This window comes from Manis javanica, chromosome 12, assembly GCF_040802235.1.
Source record: "Manis javanica isolate MJ-LG chromosome 12, MJ_LKY, whole genome shotgun sequence".
NCBI lineage: Eukaryota > Metazoa > Chordata > Mammalia > Pholidota > Manidae > Manis > Manis javanica.
The window spans coordinates 69,291,149-69,317,063 of NC_133167.1; the positions used below are offsets into that span (position 1 = coordinate 69,291,149).

The 25,915-nt window shown below is 38.2% G+C and overlaps 1 protein-coding gene across 3 annotated transcripts in view; it reads left to right on the forward strand.

Annotated features, from left to right (window-relative positions):
* HOOK3 (hook microtubule tethering protein 3) overlaps window positions 1-25,915 on the forward strand; it is a 132,258-nt gene that overhangs the window by 61,017 nt on the left and 45,326 nt on the right. For all 3 annotated transcript variants that reach the window (XM_073218808.1, XM_037015081.2, XM_073218809.1), the window contains exons 8-13: window positions 110-193; window positions 4,743-4,906; window positions 10,632-10,772; window positions 12,256-12,457; window positions 16,587-16,697; window positions 17,387-17,474. In XM_073218808.1, coding sequence (XP_073074909.1) covers window positions 110-193; window positions 4,743-4,906; window positions 10,632-10,772; window positions 12,256-12,457; window positions 16,587-16,697; window positions 17,387-17,474 — 790 coding nt within the window. The remainder of the gene's footprint in view (window positions 1-109; window positions 194-4,742; window positions 4,907-10,631; window positions 10,773-12,255; window positions 12,458-16,586; window positions 16,698-17,386; window positions 17,475-25,915) is intronic.

The window sequence follows — 25,915 nt, forward strand, 5'->3', positions numbered from 1 at the left end:
CTGCCCTGCAGGAAAACAAGGGGAATGTTTTAATTCTACATTGTACGTATGTAATTATTATTGCCACTTAATATTGAAATATTGATTGTATCTTTTTGTTTCTAACCAGTTGAAGAAAACGTCAGAAGAACTAAATGAAGCTTTGTCAGCAAAGGAAGAAATTGCACAAAGATGCCATGAACTGGACATGCAGGTAAGGGTCTTCTGTGTACCCCTACTGGGAATGCACCACCTCAAGTACCACCAAGCGTGCCGTATGCTGCCATGGCATGCAGTTTATAATGCAGCTGTAATTGAGGAAAACAGATTTCTGGTTAAACATGGTAGACTGAGCAGATAAATTAATTTTCTTTCCTTCCTGTAACCCCATTATATTTATAATAAATGAATTAAAATGGTATAAAAACAAAAGAAAAGAAAGCAGAGGGATAAAGACAGGGGAGGGATTTCAGTGCTAGTTCTGGGGAAGTATGGGGAGATTTTACAAAGCCCTGATTTGTAGTGTTTGCCAATTTCCATAGTATAAATACTCTAACAGTGGCCACTTTCACATTATTTATGGTTTAACAGTCTGCTCACAAGACTTGAATTTTTCACAATCAGCTTGGTTATAGCCAGCTATAGAACACCAATCTTCAACCTCTGAAAGCCCGAGACAGTTGGAAAAGTGCTGAATGGCTGAAAGGAGTAAAGAATGTGCTGGCGCAGTGTTGGGGTGGGGAGGGAGAGGTGCTGTAGCAGAACCCCACAGAGAGCTCAGGTGTGACAGGAGGCTGGAATATGGTTTAACTAGTGGTACCTTACCGATTGAAGCCCCACTGACCCTGCTACTTCTGATGTAGACTGACCTCTAGCCCCTTCCCTGTCTGAGAGTTCTTTATTAAAGAAATTAAACAGACAGGGTTAGGCAGAGTGTTAGTAGTGCAGGGTACGGTCCTTTGAGGTTGACCTTTCTGGGCCCTGTAATTTACATAAAGGTTAGTTTCTGGTGGGTCAGCCCGGAAGTGTGAAGCCCCTGAATGGACAAGATGCTATTTTAAAGAGGAAAAATCAGAGGTTAAGAAACACTTAAGTAAAATAAAAGTAGAATTGTCAAAACAGAAAATTCAAGAAACTAGTTAAAGCTCAGGATGTCTCTCACACATAAAAAATAAGAAAAATTATTTGAGATGTACCTCAAAATCAGTGGATGCAGGTACAGATGAGACATAATTGGCCATGCTCTGTTACTTGTTGAAGCTGAGGAATGGGTGCACAGAATTCACAGTATTTGTCCCAGAGGCATTTGCTCTGCAGGGCTTGGGCGGCAGTGAGTTGCTCAGGGTGAAGGCGGGGAAAGTGTCATCATCATACTTGTCGGATTGTGTGTAAAGTATATGTGCCTGGTCACAATGTAATTGCTGTTAATTGCTTGTCAGAATTTTAGAATTTAACTATACACGAATGCTAGGATCTATAATAATAAATAGTTGATTGTTTTTGTGAGCAGGATATAAATGTTACCTTTGATAATATAAAGTTAAAGTCATACCCTGGGATTGGCAAATTGCAACTTGCCATCTGTTTTTGTAAATAAAGTTTTATTGCAACACAGCCACACTCATTCATTGACGTGCTGTCTGTGGCTGTTTTCACACTACAGTGACAGAGTACTTACCACAGAAACCTATGGCTCTCAAAGCCCAGGATACTCACTGCTTGATTCTTTACAGAAATTTACCAATCCTTGGCATTGACAGATTGCAGTGTGAATGGCAGGGTTGCAGAGAGGTCGTGGAAAGGAAAGGGGTAACCCTAGAACACGCTTAGCTCCACAGGAAACAGTGACACTGCCATTAGTAAGGTGATCGCCAGTGTAATAATGTCACTTGATTAGTTCTCAACATTAGAATTGTCCTGTGGATAACGTTACTGTGAGCACAGAGGCACAGATGACAGGCACAGAGGAAAACTGCAGGAGCAGTGAGCAATGCCAGGGCCGCCAGGTTTCTCACCTCACCAGGCGGGCGTCCAGAGCCACTTCTGGGGGCAACGGTCATTAGGTGACTGGCTGTTCTTTGTCATTCAACATCAGCTCACAATCCCCCAGTTTATTTGTCATAAGGTATTTATTGGGCACTTAGATGTACCAGGCACTAAAGCAGGCCTTGGGGAAGGCCCTTCATCATCAGCCACGAGCTTAGGCTGTTGGGAACATGGCACCAGTGGGCTTGCTCAGCACACAGCCACCACAGGCAAGGCACAGTGCAGTGAGGTGTGCCCGCAGTCTCCTTTTTCTGTGTGTGTGAAAAAGGTTTCTGCCAAATATACAGGGGTACTTCATTTTAAAAGCCTGGAAGAGCAAAAATGAAGGAAATGGGCTCTTTGTGTAGAATAGAGCTACTGCTGTGTTCTGAGAAAAGACTGATGCATTTATGGAAATCTGACAAATTACAGAGCCAGCATTTCAGAGTCATTCATTTTTGTATCAAACACTGGAGCACCCAATGTGGACCATCCATTGCCCGGGGTGCTGTGGGTACAGCAAAGACTGGGGCAAACAGACAGAAATAGGTGAAACATCCCTGCTCCCAAAGTGCATACATTCACAGACAATAAACGGAATAAGAATACAGTCTGTTGTGTGCAGCCAACTATTCTAGAGAGAATAAAATAGGGAAGGTAGAAGTGGGAACACACGGGAGGAAGAATTAGTTTTAAATTGGGTAGTCAACGAAAGCATTCCAGAGAAGGTGACATGTTAGTAAGACCCTGACGAGGCTGGAGGAGCAGGGCTCCCAGTTTCCAGGGAGGGCACACCAGGCCAAGTCCTGGGGCCCAAGGGGAAGTGCAGCTATGGATTCCAGGAACAAGATGAGGATGGCAGGAGGAGAACAGAGCGTGAGATGAGAAAATCTGTCTGGAGCCTGTGTGGCCTGTGTAAAGATGTTGACTTTGAGTAAATGGGAAGCCATTGCAGGATTTTTTGAGCAAAGTGGTCATATGACCTTAGTTTTGTTTCAGTGGCTTATTGTGGCTGCTGTGTGGAGACTAGACTGAGGAGAGGCAAGGGCCAATTTAAGGAGACTACTTAAGAGACCATTGCAATAATCCAGGCAGAAGGTTATATTGGCTTAGAATGGAATTCAGGGCTGGTGAGAAGTGGTCAAAATATGTTTGAAGATAGAGCCAATGATATTTGCTCTCAGATTGGGTGTGGCTGTGAGGGAGAGACATTAAGGATTATGACGGTAACTGGAAGGTACCTGGAAGGACAGAGTTCCCATTCACTGAAAGGAGACGACTGGAGGGCAAGAGTAATTAAACATTCCACTCGGATAATTTCAATTTGAGATGCCAATTAGACCTCCAAGTGGAAATGATACCCAGTATAGGGTCCCAGGCTAGAAATAGAATGTGTGAGCTGTCAGTGAATAGATGATGTTGACAGCCATGAAGCTGGAAGCCATCGTTGTATTTAGAAAAGAAGAGCTATAAGCCACTCTGGTCGGGGAAGAAAGAATTGATGCAGGAGAAAGAGAACTGAATTGGTAGAGACACCAGGAGAGTGAGATGTCCTGGAAGCCATGTGAAGAAAATGCCCCAAGGAGGGGGATGTGATGACTTGTGTCAAATGTTGTTGACTGATCGCAAGGTCAGTAGTGCTCCCGAGGAGCATCTTCAGTGGGGTGACAGGGCCAATAGCCCAGTTAAAATGAGCTCAACAGAGAACGCAGTGGAGAAGCAGGGTTACAAATGGCAGGCGGCTTTTGTTGTTACAGCTTTCCTGAGATATAATTGACATACAATGAACAGCTCATACTTAAGGTATACAGTTTCTGGTATATGTTGACATATGTATAAACACATGAAACCATCAGCAAAATCAGTGTAATGAACCCATCACCCCAAAAAGTTTCCTCCTGACTCCTGTAGTCCCCTTCCTGTCCCCAGCTCTTCTCTCAGTCCATATAGATTAGCCTGTGTCTTCTAAAATTGTATATAAAAGGAATCATGCAGTATAGACTCCATTATTTGTGTAATTTCTTTCATTATTTTGAGATTCATTCCTGTTGTCAGTATCAGTAATTCTTTTTTACTGCCAAATACTATTCTCTTGTGCTAAAACTTATCCATTCATCTGTCGATGAACATTTTTCTTGTATCTGGTTTTTCTCTATCACAAACGAAGCTGCTGTAAACATTCTTTGTAAGTCTTTGTGTGAACATACACTTTTATTTCTCATGAGTAAAAAAATACACAGGAATAGAACAGCTGTGTCATATGATAGTCACCTGTTTAATTTTTTAGAAAGATGCAAAAGTGTTTTCCAAAGTGCTTGAAACTCTTTACATCCTCAACAGAGTGTATGAAGAGTTTGATTTTTTTCTACATCTTTGTCAACACTTGGTGCAGCCAGTTTTTTAAATTTTAGCCATTCCAGTGGGATGTGTTGGTATAACATTGTGGTTTTAGTTTGTGTTTCCCTAGTGGCTAATTATGAGTATCTTTTTGTGTGTTTAGTTGTTATCTGTGTATCTCCTTTGGTAAACTCTCTTTTCAGGTATAAAGAATGAATTCTTGCTTATTCTTACATGTTGTTCTGCCTGTGCAGTAGTCCAAAATAATGTAAATGTTTTAAGTGGAGGTTGATTGTACTTCTTTAAAAAGAGGCTGTAACTCATAATGGTAACTCACAAGTGACTATGCTAATGCCAGTGTGACTGAAAGAATTAACTGCCACTCTCTTACATTCTAACAGGTTGCAGCATTGCAAGAGGAGAAGAGTAGTCTGTTGGCAGAGAATCAGGTATTAATGGAAAGACTTAATCAGTCTGATTCTATAGAAGATCCTAACAGCCCAGCAGGAAGAAGGCATCTGCAGCTCCAGACTCAGTTAGAACAGCTCCAAGAAGAAACATTCAGGTGAAAGACCATTCCCTAAAATTTAGCTGTTAGAGATTTGGTAACTGTCTTTTAAAGTTAAGAATTAGTGTTAGCTATGTAAGAATTTGTTCACCATGTAAGAACTTGTTATGCTTCAGAAGATTGGAGACTGTTGAGAACTAGGCTTGGAGTTGATTAATGATTGTGCATTGAGTCCCCTATACAGAATTTTATTGCTGTTAACAACCATTTGATCAATAAATATGAGAGATGTCCTCTCAAAAAAAAAAAAAGGGAATATAGTGTTAGGACTCGTGAGTAACTGCAGGCCAAGGCAGTGTAGGAAGCAGCCTCCCAAAAATCTTCCTACACAAAATGAAACAACTTCACATCTAGGAAAACCTCATCAAAGCTACACCCTCAGCAGTACTTGAAGACAGAATGCCCCAACTGCAGCTTAACCGTGAGTGAAAGGGGGAAAACACACACCTGCCCGGCCTACATTCTGCACATGCTTTGAGGCCAGTAAACATCAAAGACAACAAAAAGAAGTTTAAGAAAAGGAAAATACTAACATCTCATTTATGAATAAATAATACAGTAGTAAATTCAATCTAGTACTATATTAAAGTAAACTTTATCCCGGGATTGTTAACCTGTGGAATATCATTATATCTATTAAAATAACTGTTAAATGATTTGTGCAACCATTGTGGGAAGCAATGTGGAGGTTCCTCAAAAAACTAAAAATAGAAATACCTTTTGACCCAGTAACTCCACTTCTAGGAATTTATGCAAAGAAAACAAGATCCCTGCTTCAAAAAGACATATGCACCCCTTTGTTTATCATGGCACTATTTGCAATAGCCAAGATACGGAAGCAACCTATGTGTCCGTCAGTAGATGAATGGATAAAGAAGAGATGGTACATATACACAGTAGAATATTATTCAGCCATAAAAAGAAAAGAAATCCTGCCATTTGCAACAACGTGGATGTATCTAAAGAGTATTTTGCTCAGTGAAATAAGCCAGGTGGAGAAAGACAAGTACCAAATGATTTCACTTATTTATGGAGTATAAAAATAAAGCAAAACAGAAGGAACAAAAATACCAGCAGACTCAGAGACACCGAGAAGGGACTAGTGGTTACCAAGGGAGAGGGATTGGAGAGGGTGCGGGGGGAGGGGGAAGGGGATAAAGGGGCACAATAATTTGCAATCACAATATAGGTTGGTCATGGGGATGGTGGAACAGCATGAAGAAAACAGTTAATGATTCTGTAACATTTTACTGCATTGAGGGACAGTGACCACACTGGAGGAGGTGAAGACTTGATAATATGGGTGAATGTTGAACCACTGTGTTGTGTATTTGAAACCAGCATAAGATTGTATATCAATAATACTTTAATAAATAAATAACAGTTAAATATGTTGTTATAACTCCTTCAATCCATAAGTTATAGGAGAAAGAAAAGTATAAAATAAGCTTGGTTTGGGAAATTCTCAGTAAAGTTAAGAACAAAAGGCAGATGAATATTAATCTGTTGCTTGACTTTTTTTCTAGACGTTCTAAAAATCCTGACCGTGACACTTAAGTCTCTGTACAATCTTGGGCAGGCTTTCATTTCTTCCACTCTAAGGTGGTCTAATAGTATTAACTACCTTCTAGAATTTTTGTGAACATTAAATAAGTTAATATATGTAAAGTATTGAGAATATTGCCTAGAATATAGGTTCTACATAAGATTTAGCTATTATTACTGCTTTTTTAGAAAATGAAATTTTTTTAAAAAAATGAGGTGAAAATACAGAAAGACAAAAAATAAGTGATCATTATTTGTAGATACTAAGTCCATCTACAAAATAGAGTCAACTGAACGGTTCTTAGAACCAATAAACATTTAGCAGGGAAATGGTAAGTACAGGACATTTGCATAGGTTATAAGCTTTTCTAGCAATAAGTACTTAGTATCATAAGGAAAAGGCTTCCATTTGTATGTATACAAGTCCTTGAAGAATAAAAAAAAGTAAAAGTAACATGAGGAACTTGTATGATGAAAACTTCTAAGTTTTACATAAAAAATACATGGAGAGAGAGAATATCATGGTTTTACTTTTTTTTATATCATTAATGTACAATTATTTGAACAACATTATGGTTACTAGACTCCCCATATTATCAAGTCCCCCCCACATACCCATTACAGTCACTATCTATCAGCATAATAAGATGCTATAGAATCATTACTTGTCTTCTCTGTATATACTGCCTTCCCCATGTCCCCACCCCCCTACATTATGTGTGCTAATCGTAATGCCCTGTTTTCACCCTTATCTGTCCCTTCCCACCCATCCACCCCAGTCCTTTTCCCTTTGGTAACTGTTAGTCCATTCTTGGGTTCTGTGATTCTGCTGATGTTTTGTTCCTTCAGTATTATCTTTGTTGTTATACTCCACATATGAGTGAAATCATTTGATACTTGTCTTTCTCCACCTGGCTTATTTCACTGAGCATAATACCCTCTAGCTCCATGCATGTTGTTGCAAATGGTAGGATTTGTTTCCTTCTTAGGGCTGAATAATATTCCATTCTGTATATGTATCACATCTTATCCATTCATCTACTGATGGATACTTAGGTTGCTTCCATTTCTTGGCTATTGTAAATAGTGCTGCGATAAACATAGTGTATATGTCTTTTTCAAACTGGACTGCTGCATTCTTAGGGTAAATTCCTAAGAGTGGAATTCCTAGGTCAAATGGTATGTCTATTTTGAGTTTTTTGAGGAGCCTCCATATTGCTTTCCACAATGGTTGAACTAGTTTACATTCCCACCAGCAGTGTAGGAGGGTTCCCCTTTCTCCACATCCTTGCCAACATTTGTTGTTGTTTCATTTGGATGTTGGCCATCCTAACTGGTGTGAGGTGGTATCTCATTGTGGTTTTAATTTACATTTCTCTGATGATTAGCAATGTGGAGCATCTTTACATGTGTCTGTTGGCCATCTGAATTTCTTCTTTGGAGAACTGTCTGTTCAGTTCCTCTGCCCATTTTTTAATTGGATTATTTGCTTTTTGTTTGTTGAGGTGTGTGAGCTCTTTATATATTTTGGATGTCAACCCTTTATCGGATCTGTCATTTATGAATATATTCTCCCATACTGTAGGATGTCTTTTTGTTCTACTGATGGAGTCCTTTGCTGCACAGAAGCTTTTTAGTTTGATATAGTCCCACTTGTTCATTTTTGCTTTTGTTTCCCTTGCCTGGGGAGATATGTTCATGAAGAAGTTACTCATGTTTATGTCCAAAACATTTTTGCCTATATTTTTTTCTAAGAGTTTTATGGTTTCATGACTTACATTCAGGTCTTTGATCCATTTTGAGTTTACTTTTGTGTACAGGGTTAGACAATAATCCAGTTTCTTCTCTTACATGTATTGTCCTGTTTTGCCAACACCAGCTGTTGAAGAAGCTGTCATTTCCCCATTGTATATCCATGGCTCCTTTATCATATATTAATTGACCATATATGCTTGGGTTTATATCTGTACTCTCTAGTCTGTTCCATTGGTCTATGGGTCTGTTCTTGTGCCAGTACCAAATTGTCTTGATTACTGTGTGGCTTTGTAATAGAGCTTGAAGTCAGGGAGCATATTTCCCCCTGCTTTATTCTTCCTTCTCAGGATTGCTTTGGCTATTTGGGGTCTTTTGTGCTTCCATATGAATTTTAGAACTGTTTGCTGTAGTTCATTGAAGAATTCTGTAGGTATTTTGATAGATTTCTTTAGGCAGGATGGCCATTTTGTCAGTATTAATTCTTCCTAGCCAAGAGCATGGGATGAATTTCTGTTTATTAGTGTCCTCTTTAATTTATTTTAAGAGTGTCCCATAGTTTTCAGGGTATAGGTCTTTCACTTCCTTGCTTAGGCTTATTCCTAACTATTTTATTCTTTTTGATGCAATTGTGAATGGAATTGTTTTCCTGATTTCTCCCTCTGCTACTTCATCATTAGTGTATAGGAATGCCACAGATTTCTGTGTATTAATTTTGTATCCTGCAACTTTGCTGAATTCAGAGATTAGATCTAGTAGTTTTGGAGTGGATTCTTAAGGGTTTTTTACATACAATATCATGTCATCTGCAAACAGGGACAGTTCAACTTTTTCCTTCCCAATCTGGATGCCTTTTATTTCTTTGTGTTGTCTGATTGCTGTGGCTAGGACCTCCAGAACTATGTTGAATAAAAGTGGGAGAGTGGGCATCCTTGTCTTGTTCCCGATCTTAGAGGAAAAGCTTTCAGCTTCTCACTGTTAAGTATGATGTTGGCTGTGGGTTTTTCATATATGGCCTTTATTATGTTGAGGTACTTGCCCTCTATACCCATTTTGTTGAGAGTTTTTATCATGAATGGATGTTGGATTTTGTCAAATGCTTTTTCAGTATCTATAAAGATGATCATGTGGTTTTTGTCCTTTTTGTTGATGTAGTGGATAATGTTGATGGATTTTCTAATGTTGTACCATCCTTGCATCCCTGGGATGAACCCCACTTGATCATGATGGGTGATCTTTTTGATGTATTTTTGTTTTTACATGTTTTTATGGAGCTGTGTAAGAATGCCATTTTCCCTTAAGTTATTATATAATTTGGACTTGATTCCAAATTAAATTTTATGTTCACCCAGAAGTGTTAATAAGCAAGAGATTCCCAGAACATTTGAGAACAGAGTATAATGAGTACTTACCATATCCAGTGTTGAAATCTGTTATGAACCTACTAATTATACTAGTTAAAATAGATTGGTGCTGGTGCAAGAAAACGCGGACAGACCAGTGACCCAAGTGAAGATCCAGAACCCAATCTAATGTATATGAAAATGTGTAATATGACAAAGGTGGCATTTTCTCATCAGTAGGAAAAGGTTAAATTATTTGGTAAGTGGTTCGGGGACAGTTGGTAGGTATTTTGGAAGGAAAATCTAAACTCCTATGCTACATCATATACCAAAGTGAATTCAAGGGAAATTGAGAACCTTAATGTTAAAAATGAAACCATATAAATACTAACAGAAAATAGAGGATAAAAGAAAAAAATCCATTTAGTCATACACTAACATGAAAACTATGAAGTATAAGAGTCATCAATTGAATTACATAAAAGTTAAGAATTTCTCAGATGAAAATAAAATTTTATTACATAAAATTAAAAGTAAATAATCAGTGATAAATATTTGTAGCATGAGAGACAGAATCTTACAAATCGAAAGGAAAGATTTATGTTAAGCAAAAAAAATCAAAAGTAGAAACAGTATAACCATATTTGGGAGAGAAATGATGTAGGACTAGAAATCAGACTGGAGGATATAGTCTAAAAATGTTAACAATAGCAATCTATTTAGATGAGTACATGATTAGCTTCTTTGCTTTTCTGTATTTTGTAACTCCAACAAGGAATGTCAGTTAATTTCATAATGATAAATAAAATTTTAAATAAATATATCTACTGCATTTTGAAAAATATTACTTGATGTCTAACTTTGTGAAGAAAGGACTGGTAATTTGTTGCTGGCGTTTCACAAGCCGTGAAACGGTGGGATCCATTTTCAGGAGAGCTGAGACCTGGAAATTTAGCTCATAGTCACAGGAGCAGGAGACAATCCAAGAAGAGTTTATTCTCATGCTTTTTAGTTACTTTGTCCTAAAGAGAATTATTAGACAGGAAATAGTACTTTCTTTGTCCGTTTTGTTTTGGTTACAGACTAGAAGCAGCCAAAGATGATTATCGAATACGCTGTGAAGAGTTAGAAAAGGAAATCTCTGAGCTTCGGCAGCAGAATGATGAACTCACCACTTTGGCAGATGAAGCTCAGTCTCTAAAAGATGAAATCGACGTGCTTAGGTAAGCAGTCTTCTCGTCTCTGCAGAACCTTAGACCTGTCACCACCTAGAGCAGTTCTTCCACTGTGTTGCACGCTCTCAGGTTTCCGAGCCTCGCAGGGTATGTAAGAGTTAGAGCACCTGAGTTCAGATCCCGGTGTTACCATGGTGTAACCACTTCCTCGTCTGTAAAATGAAAATGTACGCATACCTACCTCAGATTTATATGCAGAATTAAGTAAGTTTATATTTATATTTTATATTCCAACTTAATGGAACAGTATCTGGCAAATAAGTGCTACATAAATATTTGTTAAATAGAAATTAATCTCTTACCATCGCTTCATACCTTTATAGCTCTGGAGTTTCCTTACTGAGACCCCCTTTTTTTAAATTTTGAACCCTCTGGTTGCTTGGTCTTCCTTTTCTTGGGCTTCATTTCTCTGCTGGACCTTTACCTTCGCCTCAGCCACTCTCTCCCTGCTGCCTCATCTTTTCACCTCTGCTTCCTGGGTATGCATCTCTGTTGGATCATTCCAGCCATCTGTGTTCTACACTTTTGCTCCTTGAATACTATGAACAAATAGAGAAATACATAGTGGTCCAGCTTTGTCCCATACAAGTTAATGGTCTTCCCTCTTCGCTGGGCTCTTAGCACTGGCCCCCATTCGACTTCTCACCAGTAGGGAGCTGTCACCCACTTCTCTCTCAGCTGTCATGTATTTTCACTGCTCTGTTTGCCTGAATACCACCCCACCACACCTCCTATGCCTTGGGTCAGTAGATGACCTTGTCTGCTACTTGGAGGAAAGGGACTAGGGACTGTGGAGCTCTCCAGGTCTTCTGTTTCCTGCACTCCCAGCTTGCCTGCATTTCCACCCATCTTTTCTTTTTTGTTCCTAGAGTGTGGACTCGTTATTCTTCCTCCCATCTGCCGCTGATTCCTTCTTCAGAGCCGTGGGTCTTAGCCCTTCCTGCTTACATAGGTTACATCAGTTATCATTGCGCTTCACATTTGAATCTCCCTCCTTGACATGTATTTATATGGTTAGGTCTCTCTCATCTTAGAAAAAGAGGGAGACTTTCCACTCTCTTCTTCCCTCCAGAACAAATTTAGATTACACAAGGTAAAATTTATGTTCTCTCTGTAACCCCCGAAAATTGCCCATCACCCGTCCCCATTGCTACCCTGAAACAGCTGTTCCCATAGTCACCGAAACATGCTGGTTGCCAGATAATTTGGACACCACACAATTTACTATGTTTTTGTGCTGCATGAGACTCTGCTAGCTACCCCCGCCCCCACCTTAAATTATATAACATTCTCCATTACAAATTTTGCTATGATTTTCATCATATCTTTTAACCTGAGCAAAAAATTAATGTGCAATCACCTTTGGTCTTTAGAATGTGTAATTTTGGGGAAATCTCCCTTGGTTTAGCACTGCCTAAAACAGCTTTACAACTGTGGATGTTTCTGATTTTAATTTCCCATCTCATTCTAGACATTCTTCTGATAAGGTATCTAAACTAGAAGGCCAAGTGGAATCCTATAAAAAGAAGCTAGAAGATCTTGGTGATTTGAGGCGGCAGGTCAAACTCTTAGAAGAGAAGAACACTATGTACATGCAGAACACTGTCGGTCTAGAGGAGGAGTTAAGAAAAGCCAACGCAGCTCGAAGCCAACTTGAGACATACAAGAGACAGGTAAAAGAGTAGCAGCGAGTTCCCCGATGGCGGTTCAAGCAGGCTCTGTGTCAAAACACCATGATTTACCAAAACTCTACTCATTTTTATTTCCATGGTATTCTGTTCTCTTAACAAGGAAAGTTAGTTTTTATCCAGAGGTTATTGAAGGGTCTCCATTGTTTCTTTCATTGGTTTTTTATTTTTTAGTATGTGATACTTAAGAAATACCCAAAAGTAAAAAGAAATACAAAAGTATCCATGCTTAAAAAATAAAACATACTTTTCCCTTCCTCAGAGTAACCGCTGTGCTGCTGTGTGGTTTTCATTCCCATGCGTGTCTCTATTCTTTTGCTGCATATATATGTTTACTTATATTTTGTAACATTTTTTAGGTGTTTCACATGATAAGAATGGTGTAGTGAAAGGACTCCTGGAATTTATTTTGTTCAGTAGCTGATTTGGGGAGGCTTGCTTATGTTAGTAGGTATAGCTTTATTCCATTCGTTTGCACTGCTGTGTAGGGTCCTGTTGAGTCACTGCTGCTGTTTATCCATTTTCTGTTGAAGGACGTTTATAAAAGATGTTTCAACTTCTTTTATATTACAAGAAACATCATTATGAATAATACTGAATGTCCTTCTATACAGGTGTGGAAGTTTTACAACTATGTGGAATTTCTTTCTCAGTATTTTCATTTAATTAGGTATAGCCAAATTGTCCTCTAAAATGATTGTATTACTAAAAGAATTTTGTATGAATTCCTGTTGCTCCACATAGTATTGTCATACTTGAAATTTTGTCAGTTAGATGCTGGGAAATGGTGTCTCCTTATGATTATATATACATTGTGTTACCCCAGTTACAGATGTATCTACTGATCACATTTCTTTTGTGAATTGCCTTTTATCTTTCATTCATTTTAAAAATTGGATTATTTCTTTTTGACTTCGGAAATTCTTCATATGTTCTTGATGTTGGTCTTTTATCACTTATACCTGTTGCATTTATTTTCTACCAATCTTTTTTGAGATTGATTTATGACTTACACTTTTTATGTCTTATTTAAGAAGTCGTTTTCTACAGAATCATGTAAGACTAATCTCTATTTTCTTAACAAAGATTTAAAGTTTGTTTTGCATATTTAGATCTCTAATCCATGTGGAACTGATTTTTGTATGGGGTGCAAGGTTAGGGATTCTCTCAATACTTTTGTGTCTATATGCCACCAGTCAGCGTAGGTGCATTTATTTAATAAACTCTTAAGCAATGACCTGCAACTCTGCCTTACCATATAAAGTTTCCGTGTTATATGTGTAGGTTTGTTTCTAGGCACTCTTTTTATTTATTTATTTTATTTTTGTTTTGTTTTGTTTTGTTTTGTTATCATTAATCTACAATTACATGAAGAACATTATGTTTACTAGGGTCCCCCCTTCACCAAGTCCCCCCCACAAACCCCATTACAGTCATTGTCCATCAGCATAGTAAGATGTTGTAGAATCACTACTTGTCTTCTCTGTGTTGCACAGCCTTCCCCATGCCCCCACCACATTATACATGCTAATCATAAGGCCCCCTTTCTTTTTTCCCACCCTTATCCCTCCCTTCCCTCCCATTCTCCCCAGTCCCTTTCCCTTTGGTAACTGTTAGTCCATTCTTGGGTTCTGTGATTCTGCTGCTGTTTTGTTCCTTCAGTTTTTCTTTGTTCTTATACTCCACATATGAGTGAAATCATTTGGTATTTGTCTTTCTCCGCCTGGCTTATTTCACTGAGCATAATAACCTCTAGCTCCATCCATGTTGTTGCAAATGGTAGGATTTGTTTTCTTCTTATGGCTGAATAATATTCCATTGTGTATATGTACCACATCTTCTTTATCCATTCATCTACTGATGGACACTCAGGTTGCTTCCATTTCTTAGCTATTGTAAATACTGCTGCGATAAACATAGGGGTGCATCTGTCTTTTTCAAACTGGGCTACTGCATTCTTAGGGTAAATTCCTAGAAGTGGAATTCCTGGGTCAAATGGTAAGTCTATTTTGAGCATTTTGAGGAACCTCCATACTGCTTTCCACAATGGTTGAACTAATTTACATTCCCACTAGCAGTGTAGGAGGGTTCTCTGGGCACTCCTTTTTGTTTCATTGTTCTGTCTGTCTTATTCTTACAGCAATACCCCCTTGCCTTACTATGTATAGATTTTAGTAATTTTGATATTTGGTAATGCAGACACATTGTTCTTTTTGAAAATTGTCTATTCTTAGGTCTTTTCTTTCCCTTTTGTATACAAACTCTTTGGGAACTTGAATTACATTGAATGTGTTGATTAATTTAGGGAGAATTAACATCTTTATGTGACCTTGAATGTTCTTATCAGTGAATATAGTACCTTTCCATTTATTTACATCTTCAGTATCTTTCAATTAAGTTGCATAACTTTGTTCTAATTATCATGCCATATTTTATGTGTTTGGTTTTTGGAAATGCATAGTAAAAGAAAGGATACCATTTTCAGTTTATTGTTTATTTATATGATTGAAATTGATTTTTATATGTTGATTTTGCAGCCTTGCCAGATTCTCTTATTACTTCTAATGTCTGTAGGATCTTTTGTCAGAAGTCATACAGTTTACAAATAAAAGCAGTTTTGTTTCTTTATTCCATGTCTTTTTTTCTTCTTAATCAGCATGTTTGACCTTTAATACAGCATTTAATAAAAGCAATAATAGTAGGCAATCGCTTCTTTTTGATTTTATACAGAATGCTTTAAATCTTTTATCACTGTATTATAAGGATTCTGTAGATTTTTGTAGCTACCTTTTACTGGGATAAAAAAAAATTCTGTTGTATTCCTAATTTGCTCAGGGTGTGTGTCTTCAGTGGATGTTGAATTTAATCAACTACTTTTCCTGCACCTACTGAGAGACTTCTATGCTGCTTCTTTCTATTGATGGGATGATAAAGAATCGTAGAAAGACATTGTTTGAGAGAAAGGGTGGCTGAACATTTTTCAGAACCAATAAAGGACACAGACTAGTACTAACTAACAGTGGCTTCCAAACAAAATAAATAAGAAATACATATTTGCATAATACACTGATTCTTCCTGCCTGAGCTAATGTGGAGCTTAATATACTTTATTTTTCAATAATAGTATTTTTCTTTCTACAAGTTGCCTTTGGGAGTTCTTCCAAACCTGCCTAATCATTTCTTATGCTCTCTTACTTCATATTCCGATCTCCTTCTTCATTTTCTTTACACATTAAACCTAGTATTTTTTATCTGATAATGCCCTCTGAAGTCCTTGCAGGTCTCATTGTTCTGTTTTGTTGTTCTATTGCTATTAATGTTTCCCGGGGACCGCTGTTCACAGTGGCATGTTCCTCTATGGCCTGTGCTCTTTTGTTGGGTTGTCTTTGTCCCTGGGGGCCCTGGGGGCCAGATTTTCCACATTACCAACCAAGACCACTTGAATTAACTGCTTGGCTCTGATTTCAGATGAGACAGTGGTGCCAATCCAGACACAAACCCGTGCATTAGCATGCCACAGATACAGATTTGCAAGTCCTGCTTCTTTAAACCCAGGGCACCTTACTCTAAGACAGATTTCCTTGCTAATTTTTCCAGCTGATGGATTCTTTTCCTAACCTACCCATTTACTGACTCACCACCATTTAGAACCCAAGGTGGGTTAACAACCACATCTCCCATAAATTCTCAGATCTTGGTTCCTGGTTTTGGCAGTTGGCACCGCATGGTCCCCATAGTGTCACATGACCTTCCCACTCAGTTTTAGCCTCTGAGAATTTTCCTTACTTTCTTGTAAGCTTAGCTATGCAATTGTATGTTCTTCTTCCCGTTTCTTTTGCTTTTTGCTAAAAGGGTTTCAGGCCACACAGCTGTTACAGAAAATGGAAGTCTTATACATTCTCCCATAATGTTGCACACTATTACTCTGGATGATCAGTCTTAGAACCCATAGCATCTGAGCAGAGTTCTGTTCCTAGTTCTCTCCATTTGGTTAGGCTGCTGTATCTTATGCATTTGTGGGGTGGGGTAGGGGACTATTCATAGATCTGCAGAAGAAATTTGAAAATTTCTAATGTTTCAAATTATAAAAATTAATGATACCTTTCTGTATCAGGTAGTAGAACTACAGAATAGATTATCTGAAGAATCCAAGAAAGCAGATAAGTTAGATTTTGAATATAAGCGGCTAAAAGAAAAAGTTGACAGTCTTCAAAAAGAAAAGGATGTGAGTATAATGTATTAAGCACCTTGGTTTTGAGCACTGCTTAAATTAAGACGATGATACTCATGTTTTGACTACATTAATACCTTCTGCTTTTAAATTAAAAACTTAGAGATCCTGTTCTTAAATTACAGAAGACGTACAGAAATAGATCTAAAATTAAAAGTGTTTTTACTTCCATTCTAATTTCTTTTATATATATTTATCTTTTCTACCACTGTTGCTTCTTTTACATTGTTCTGCTTGTGACTTTCTAAATTTATGTCATTTTTCTGTTTCCTGTATGTGTAATATGAGGACACAATTCTTTTTGTTGTTCAGCATATTCTGAATCTTTTAGAAGTATTTTTACTTTGTCATGATTAATGAATTTAAGTCCTTATTGTTTGATTTTTTTATGTTTAATGGGAAAAATATATTTATAGGATATGGTACTTACTGTTGAGGATGGAATTTTTGTTTCTAATGTTTAACTGTAGATAACATATTGCCTTGGACACCAGTGATATTCAGTATTGTTAAATGGGAAAAAGTTGTTGTAATATTTTCCTTCTGTGATCTTCCTGTAGAGATCAAAAGGTAAAACATCCATGTTCCCTACTATTAATCATTCCGTTAGGTAAGGCAGGGAGCACTCATGGATAAACCATAAAACTTAAAGCTAACTTCCCTTGTTTTTAATGTCCCTTCAGAGGTTAAGAACAGAAAGGGATTCTCTGAAGGAAACCATTGAAGAGCTTCGATGTGTACAGGCTCAAGAAGGGCAGCTCACGACTCAAGGTAAAAACATCTCAGTAGCCCAACCAAGATTATTTCTAACAGTATCAGTAAGAATATTAGATTCATCTTATGACATTGCACCAGTAGATGAAAATGAAAAATTGGTGAAGAGACCATGAAATTGACATAAATTTTAAACTATTACTCAGAGTTTATGGTAAATAGGCTATATTAAGGGACCAGATTTACTTGTTTAATTTGTATCTTAATTGCATTTAAACATTTCAGTTTTATTAGGTCAAAAACAAACATTTGTTAAATCATCTCTGTGACTAATAAACCTGGGAAGTTTTATTCTTGAAAGTTTCTCATAACCTCTTTAAAAGTTTATCAGTGATTTCTAAATCAGCGCCTTTTTTTCAAATGAGATGTGGGGTCAGTATCTATCAATCGATAAGGGACTTCTAACCACAGGAGAAAACTGCTCTTCCCCCAGAAGAGAGGAGCACAAAGCTCAAGGCTTACCCTCTGCCACATTTTTGTCAGCACACCCAGGTATGTGGGTGCCTGAACAAGGACTTAGACAGATTCAGTTTGTTCACTCCGACCTGACAGCCAGCCCTTGGATTTTCAGTCACCGGGAACTAACAAATGGAATTCTGCTTTTCCTCAAACCACAACCTCTTTTTCCTCCTCATTCCTTCTACCAAACCTCATTCCTGTTATTTCACTTCCAGTGCCCCCTCTGTTGTTTCTGTTGATGGACTCTGTTCTGGCCTCTTTCTCCACTCACCAGTGTGCATATCATCCATTTAACTATGTTCTCATCACACCACTTGACCTATTTTTAAACAAGTTTGACAACTCAAGTTTGTCAATTTTCATCTAACTAATGAGTTCAGCAAGGTCTGAAGATATGCAATAAGTATACAAATACTAATTACATTTCTATGTACTCACAGTTAATACCTGAAAATGAAATTACAGTATCATAAAGAAGCAAAATGCTCAGGAATTAGTTTAACGAAGAAGTATAAGACTGTGTATATTAAAAACTACCAATCATTGTAAAATAAAGATCTAAAAACTGGAGAGGCATTCTGTGTTCACATGTTAGAAAATTCACTACAGTTAAGATTACAGTTCTCTTAGTATTGGTCTAAAGATTCAGTGCATTCCCAATCAAATTCTCAGTAGACATTTTTTTGTTCTTATCATTAATCTACAATTACATGAAGAACATTATGTTTACTAGGCTCCCCCCATCACGAAGTCCCCCCGCCACACCCCACTACAGCATAGTAAGATGCTGTAGAATCACTACTTGTCTTCTCTGTGTTGCACAGCCCTCCCCATGCCCCGCAATACATTATACATGCTAATCGTAATGCCCCCTTTCTTTTTCCCCGCCCTTATCCCTCCCTTCCCACCCATCTTCCCTAGTCCCTTTCCCTTTGGTAACTGTCAGTCCATTCTTAGGTTCTGTGAGTCTGCTGCTGTTTTGTTCCTTCAGTTTTTCTTTGTTCTTATACTCCACATATGAGTGAAATCATTTGATACTTCTCTTTCTCTGCCTGCCTTATTTCACTGAGCATAATACCCTCTAGCTCCATCCATATTGTTGCAAATGGTAGGATTTGTTTTCTTCTTATGGCTGAGTAATATTCCATTGTGTATATGTACCACATCTTCTTTATCCATTCATATACTGATGGACACTTAGGTTGCTTCCATTTCTTGGCTATTGTAAATAGTGCTGCAATAAACATAGGGGTACATCTGTCTTTTTCAAACTGGGCTGCTGCATTCTTAGGGTAAATTCCTAGGAGTGGAATTCCTGGGTCAAATGGCATTTCTATTTTGAGTTTTTTGAGGAACCTCCATACTGCTTTCCACAATGGTTGAACTAATTTACATTCCCACCAGCAGTGTAGGAGGGTTCCCCTTTCTCCACAACCTTGCCAACATTTGTTGTTGTTTGTCTTTTGGATGGTGGCCATCCTTACTGGTGTGAGGTGATATCTCATTGTGGTTTTAATTTGCATTTCTCTGATAACTAGCAATGTGGAGCATCTTTTCATGTATCTGTTGGCCATCTGAATTTCTTCTTTGGAGAACTGTCTGTTCAGCTCTTCTGCCCACTTTTTAATTGGATTATTTGCTTTCTGTTTGTTGAGGAGTGTGAGCTCTTTATATATTTTGGATGTCAAGCCTTTATCGGATCTGTCATTTACGAAAATATTCTCCCACACAGGGTACCTTTTTGTTCTGTTGATGGTGTCCTTTGCTGTACAGAAGCTTTTCAGCTTGATACAGTCCCACTTGTTCATTTTTGCTTTTGTTTTCCTTGCCCGGGGAGATGTATTCATGAAGAAGTCACTAATGTTCACATCCAAGAGATTTTTGCCTATGTTTTTTTCTAAGAGTTTTATGTTTTCATGACTTACATTCAGGTCTTTGATCCATTTTGAATTTACTTTTGTGTATGGGGTTAGACAGTGATCCAGTTTCATTCTCTTACATGTAGCTGTCCAGTTCTGCCAGCACCATCTGTTGAAGAGACTGTCATTTCGCCATTGTATGTCCATGGCTCCTTTATCAAATATTAATTGACCATATATGTTTGGGTTAATTTCTGGAGTCTCTAATCTGTTCCACTTGTCTGTGGCTCTGTTCTTGTGCCAGTACCAAATTGTCTTGATTACTATGGCTTTGTAGTAGAGTTTGAAGTTGGGGAGTGAGATCCCCCCTACTTTATTCTTCTTTTTCAGGATTGCTTTGGATATTCGGGGTCTTTGGTGGTTCCGTATGAATTTTTGAATTATTTGCTCCGGTTCATTGAAGAATGTTGCTGGTAATTTGATAGGGATTGCATCAAATCTGTATATTGCTTTGGGCAGGATGGCCATTTTGACAATACTAATTCTTCCTAGCCAGGAGCATGGGATGAGTTTCCATTTGTTAGTGTCCTCCTTAATTTCTATTAAGAGTGTCTTGTAGTTTTTAGGGTATAGGTCTTTCACTTTATTCCTAGGTATTTTATTCTTTTGGATGCAGTTGTGAATGTAATTGTTTTCCTGATTTCTCTTTCTATTAGTTCATTGTTAGTGTATAAGAAAGCCACAGATTTCTGTGTGTTAATTTTGCATCCTGCAAGTTTGCTGAATTCCGATATTAGTTCTAGTCATTTTGGAATGGAGTCTTTAGGGATTTTTATGTACAATATCAAGTCATCTGCAAATAGTGACAGTTTAACTTCTTCTTTACCAATTTGGATTCCTTGTATTTCTTAGTTTTGTCTAATTGCTGTGTCTAGGACCTCCAGTACTATATTAAATAACAGTGGGTAGAGTGGGGATCCCTGTCTTCTTCCCAATCTCAGAGGAAAAGCTTTCAGCTTCTTGCTGTTCAGTATGATGTTGGCTGTGGGCTTATCATATATGGCCTTTCTTATGTTGAGGTACTTGCCCTGGATACCCATTTTTCTGAGAGGTTTTATCATGAATGGATGTTGAATTTTGTCAAATGTTTTTTCAGCATCTATGGAGATGATGATGTGTTTTTTGTCTTTCTTTTTGTTGATGTGGTGGATGATGTTGATGGATTTTTGAATGTTGTACCATCCTTGCATCCCTGGGATGAATCCCACTTGGTCATGGTGTATGATCCTTTTGATGTATTTTTGAATTCGGTTTGCTGATATTTTGTTGAATATTTTTGCATCTATGTTCATCAGGGATATTGGTCTATAATTTTCTTTTTTGGTGGGGTCTTTGCTTGGTTTTGGTATTAGGATGATGTAGGCTTCATAGAATGAGTTTGGGAGTATTCCCTCCTCTTCTATTTTTTGGAAAACTTTAAGGAGGAGAATGGGAATTATGTCTTCTCTGTATGTCTGATAAAATTCCGAGATAAATCCATTTGGCCCTGGGGTTTTGTTCCTGGGTAGTTCTTTGATTACCACTTCAATTTCTTTGCTGGTAATTGGTTTGTTTAGATTTTGTGTTTCTTCCTTGGTCAGTCTTGGAAGGTTGTATTTGTCTAGTAAGTTGTCCATTTCGTCTAGGTTTTCCAGCTTGTTAGCATATAGGTTTTCATAGTATTCTCTAATAATTCTTTGTATTTCTATGGGGTCCATCGTGATTTTTCCTTCCTTGTTTCTGAGTCTGTTGATGTGTGTTGATTCTCTTTTTCGCTTAATAAGTCTGCCTGGAGGCTTATCTATTTTGTTTATTTTCTCGAAGAACCAGCTCTTGGTTTCATTGATTTTTTTCTATTGTTTTATCCTTCTCAATTTTATTTATTTCTTCTCTGATCTTTATTATGTCCCTCCTCCTGCTCACTTAAGGCCTCATTTGTTCTTCTTTTTCCAATTTCGATAATTGTGACATTAGAATATTCATTTGGGATTGTTCTTCCTTCTTCAAGTGTGCCTGGATTGCTATATACTTTACTCTTAAGACTGCTTTTGCTGTGTCCCACAGAAGTTGGGGCTTTGTGTTGTTGTTGTTATTTGTTTCCATATATTGCTTGATCTGTATTTTGGTGTGGTCATTGATCCATTGATTATTTAGGAGCATGTTGTTAAGTCTCCATGTGTTTGTGGGCCTTTTTGCTTTCTTTGTACAATTTAGTTCTAGTTTTATTCCTTTGTGGTCTGAAAAGTTAGTTGGTAGAATTTCAGTTGTTTTGAATTTACTGAGGCTCTTTTTGTGGCCTAGTATGTGGTCTATTCTGGAGAATGTTCCATGTGCACTTGAGAAGAATGTGTATCCTGTTGCTTTTGGATGTAGAGTTCTATTAGATGTCTATTAGGTCCATCTGTTCTAGTGTGTTGTTCAGTACCTCTGTGTCCTTACTTATTTTCTGTCAGGTGGATCTATCCTTTGGAATGAGTGGTGTGTTGAAGTCTCCTAAAATGAATGCATTGCATTCTATTTCGTCCTTTAGTTCTGTTAATATTTGTTTCACATATGCCGGTGCTCCTGTGTTGGGTGCATATATATTTATAATGGTTATATCCTCTTGTTGGACTGAGCCCTTTATCATTATGTAGTGTCCTTCTTTATCTCTTGTTACTTTCTTTGTTTTGAAGTCTATTTTGTCTGATACTAGTACTGCCACACCTGCTTCTTTCTCTCTGTTATTTGCATGGAATAGCTTTTTCCATCCCTTGACTTTTAGTCTGTGCATGTCTTTGGGTTTGAGGTGGATGTCTTATAAGCAGCATATAGATGGGTCTTGCTTTTTTATCCATTCTATTACTCTGTCTTTTGATTGGTGCATTTAGTCCATTTACATTTAGGGTGATTATTAAAAGATATGTACTTATTGCCATTGCAGGCTTTAGATTCTTGGTTACCAAAAATTCAAGGTTAGCTTCTTTACTATCTTACTGTCTAACTTAACTTGCTTATGAGGTATTATAGACACTGTCTGGTGATTCTTTATTTCTCTCTCTTCTTATTCCTCCTCCTGCATTCTTTATATGTTGGGTGTTTTATTCTGTGCTCTTTTGTGTTTCGTCCAAATGCTTTTGTGGGTAGTTGATTTTATTTTTTTTACTTTATTTAGTATTTGGTTGGTCTACTTTCTTTGCTGTGATTTTATTTTCTCTGGTGACATCTGTAGAGCCTTAGGCGTGCTCCCATCTAGAGCAGTCCCTCTAAAATACCCCGTAGAGGTGGTTTGTGGGAAGCAAATTCCCTCAACTTTTACTTGTCTGGTAATTGTTTAATCCCTCCTTCATATTTAAATGATAATCGTGCTGGATACAGTATTCTTGGTTCAAGGCCCTTGTGTTTCATTGCATTCAATATATCATGCCATTCTCTTCTGGCCTGTAAGGTTTCTGTTGAGAAGTCTGATGATAGCCTGATGGGTTTTCCTTTGTAGGTGACCTTTTTCCTCTCTCTAGGTGCCTTTAAAACTCTGTCCTTGTCCTTGATCTTTGACATTTTAATTATTATGTGTCTTGGTGTTGTCCTCTTTTGGTCCTTTCTGTTGGGAGCTCTGTGTGCTTCTGCGGTCTGAGCAACTATTTCCTTCCCCATTTTGTTGATGTTTACAGCAATTATTTCTTCAAAGTCACTTTCTATCCCTTTTTCTCTCTCTTCTTCTTCTGGTACCCCTATAATGCGAATATTGTTCCGTTCGGATTGGTAACACAGTTCACTTAATATTCTTTCATTCCTGGAGATCCTTTTATCTCTCTCTGCATCAGCTTCTCTTCGTTCCTGTTCTCTGATTTCTATTCCATTAATGGCCTCTTGCTCCTCATCCAGTCTGCTCTTAAGTCCTTCCAGAGATTGTTTTATTTCTGTAATCTACCTCCGATCTTCATCCCTTAGCTCTTTCATATTTGTCTGAAGATCTGTCTGTGTGTTTATGACCTTTATTTTGAATTCTTTTTCAGGGAGATTGGTTAGGTCTATCTCCCCAGATTCCTTCTCTGGGTAGGATGTCTGGGTTGGTCTGGTCTGTATCAAATTCTTCTGCCTTTTCATGGCAATAGAGGTAGCTGTGCAGAGGTGGCACGTGTGTCGGCTGGGAGAACGTCCCTTCTTGCTGGTTTGTGGCCTTCTTCTCCTGGGAGAACGGCGACCCCTATCGGCTTGTGCTGGGCAGCTACACGCCGTTGGGGTTCCTAATTCTTGCCTGGCCACTGTTAAAGAAGCTCTGCCCTGCTGCTGTGGGCATGGCTGGCCTCAGGGTGCCGCTCCGCTATGGCGGAGCCACAGTGGAGGTGAAATGGGCAGTTGGCTGTTTATTGCCATGAGGTGCCTTCGAGCTGCGCTGCCGCCCAGGGGGATAGGGCATTTGGAGTTCCCCGGGATTCCCAGCTGCTCGACTGAGTGTGCCGAGACCCTTTTGTCCATCTGTGGGGTCCCTGTTCCTTTAAGACTTTCAAAAAGCACTCACTTTTCTTTTTCCCAGGGGTGCTGGCTGCAGGGACCTGCTCACAGGTTATACTGTCTCGTTTCCCTAGTATCCAGCACCCCACACACTGTGTGTCTGAGCTCCCAGTGCTAGGGCTGGGTGTTTAGCAGTCCTAGGCTCCCTCTCCCTCCCGGCTCCGACTCCTCTCCTCCTGCTGGGAGCTGGGGTGAGGGGCGCTCGGGACCCGCTGGGCTGTGCCTTCTATCTTACCCCCTTTTGAGGGCTGGGTTTTCTCAGATGTGGATGTATCCTGGATGTTGTGCTGTATCTTCTGATCTCTCTTTTAGGGATAGTTGTATTTGTTGTATTCTTAAAAATATATATGGTTTTGGGAGGATATTTCCGCTGCTCTACTCATGCCGCCATCATGGCTCCTCCTCCTAGACATTTTTATAGAAGCTGACAAGTTGATCCTATGAATATACAAAGGAGCAAATATTACCCAAAAAAATCTTGAAATAGGAAAGGTTGGAGAACGTACAAATACTGACTGGTTTCAATACTTACTTTATATAAAGTTACTGTAATTGAGCAGTATGAAACTCACTTCAGGAGAGACATAGATATCAATGTGCTATACCACATGAATATAAGAAGGGAAGAAACCTCATTATCATGCCAATTGATGTATAAATGGCATTTTACAAAATCCAGCCCCCTAACATAAAAGCCTCAATAAACTAGAATGAGAACTAAAAAGGGAATTTCTGCAACATGATAAAGGCCATATACGAAAAACTCACAGTTAACATCGTACTAGTGGTGAAAGGCTGAAAGCTTTTCCTCTAAGATCAGGAATAAGACAGTGATACCTCCTATTAGCACTTCTATTCCCACAGAATAGGAAGTTCTTACCAAAGTAATCAGACTAAAACAAAAACAAATCAAAACTGTAAAGGAAGAACTAAAACTATCTGTTTGCAGATGACTTGATCTTTTTGTCAAAAACCCTAAAAATAATCCACACAGAAAAAACTCTTACAGCTAATAAGTTCAACAAAGTTGTAGGATGAAAAGCAACCTGCAAAAATCAGTTACATTTCTATACATTAACAGTGAGTAATCCAGCAAGGAAATTAGGAAAACAGTTCTATTTACAAGAAGATCAAAAAGCATAAAGTACTTGGGAATAAATTGAACCACGGAGGCAGAAGACTTGTACCTGAAAACTGCAAAATACTGCTAAGGAAATTGAAGGAACCTAAAGGGAAAGATATCCCGTGTTCATTCAAGACATAATATTGTTAAGATGACAGTACTACCAAAAGGATTCTACAGATCATGTGCATCTTTATGAAAATACCAAAGGCATTCTTCTCAGAAATAGAATAACTCATTTTAAAACTCACATGGAATTGCACCAGACCGTAAATGACCATAATAATCTTGAAAAAAGAAGACAAAAAGTGTGGATGACTCACACTTCCTGATATCAAAGCTTAGGATAAGGTTAGTCACCAAAACAGTGCATTATAGGCATAAAGATGACATAGACCAATAGAAAAGAACAGAAGGTCCAGAAATACACCATTACACATGGTCAGATGATTTTCAACAAGAGT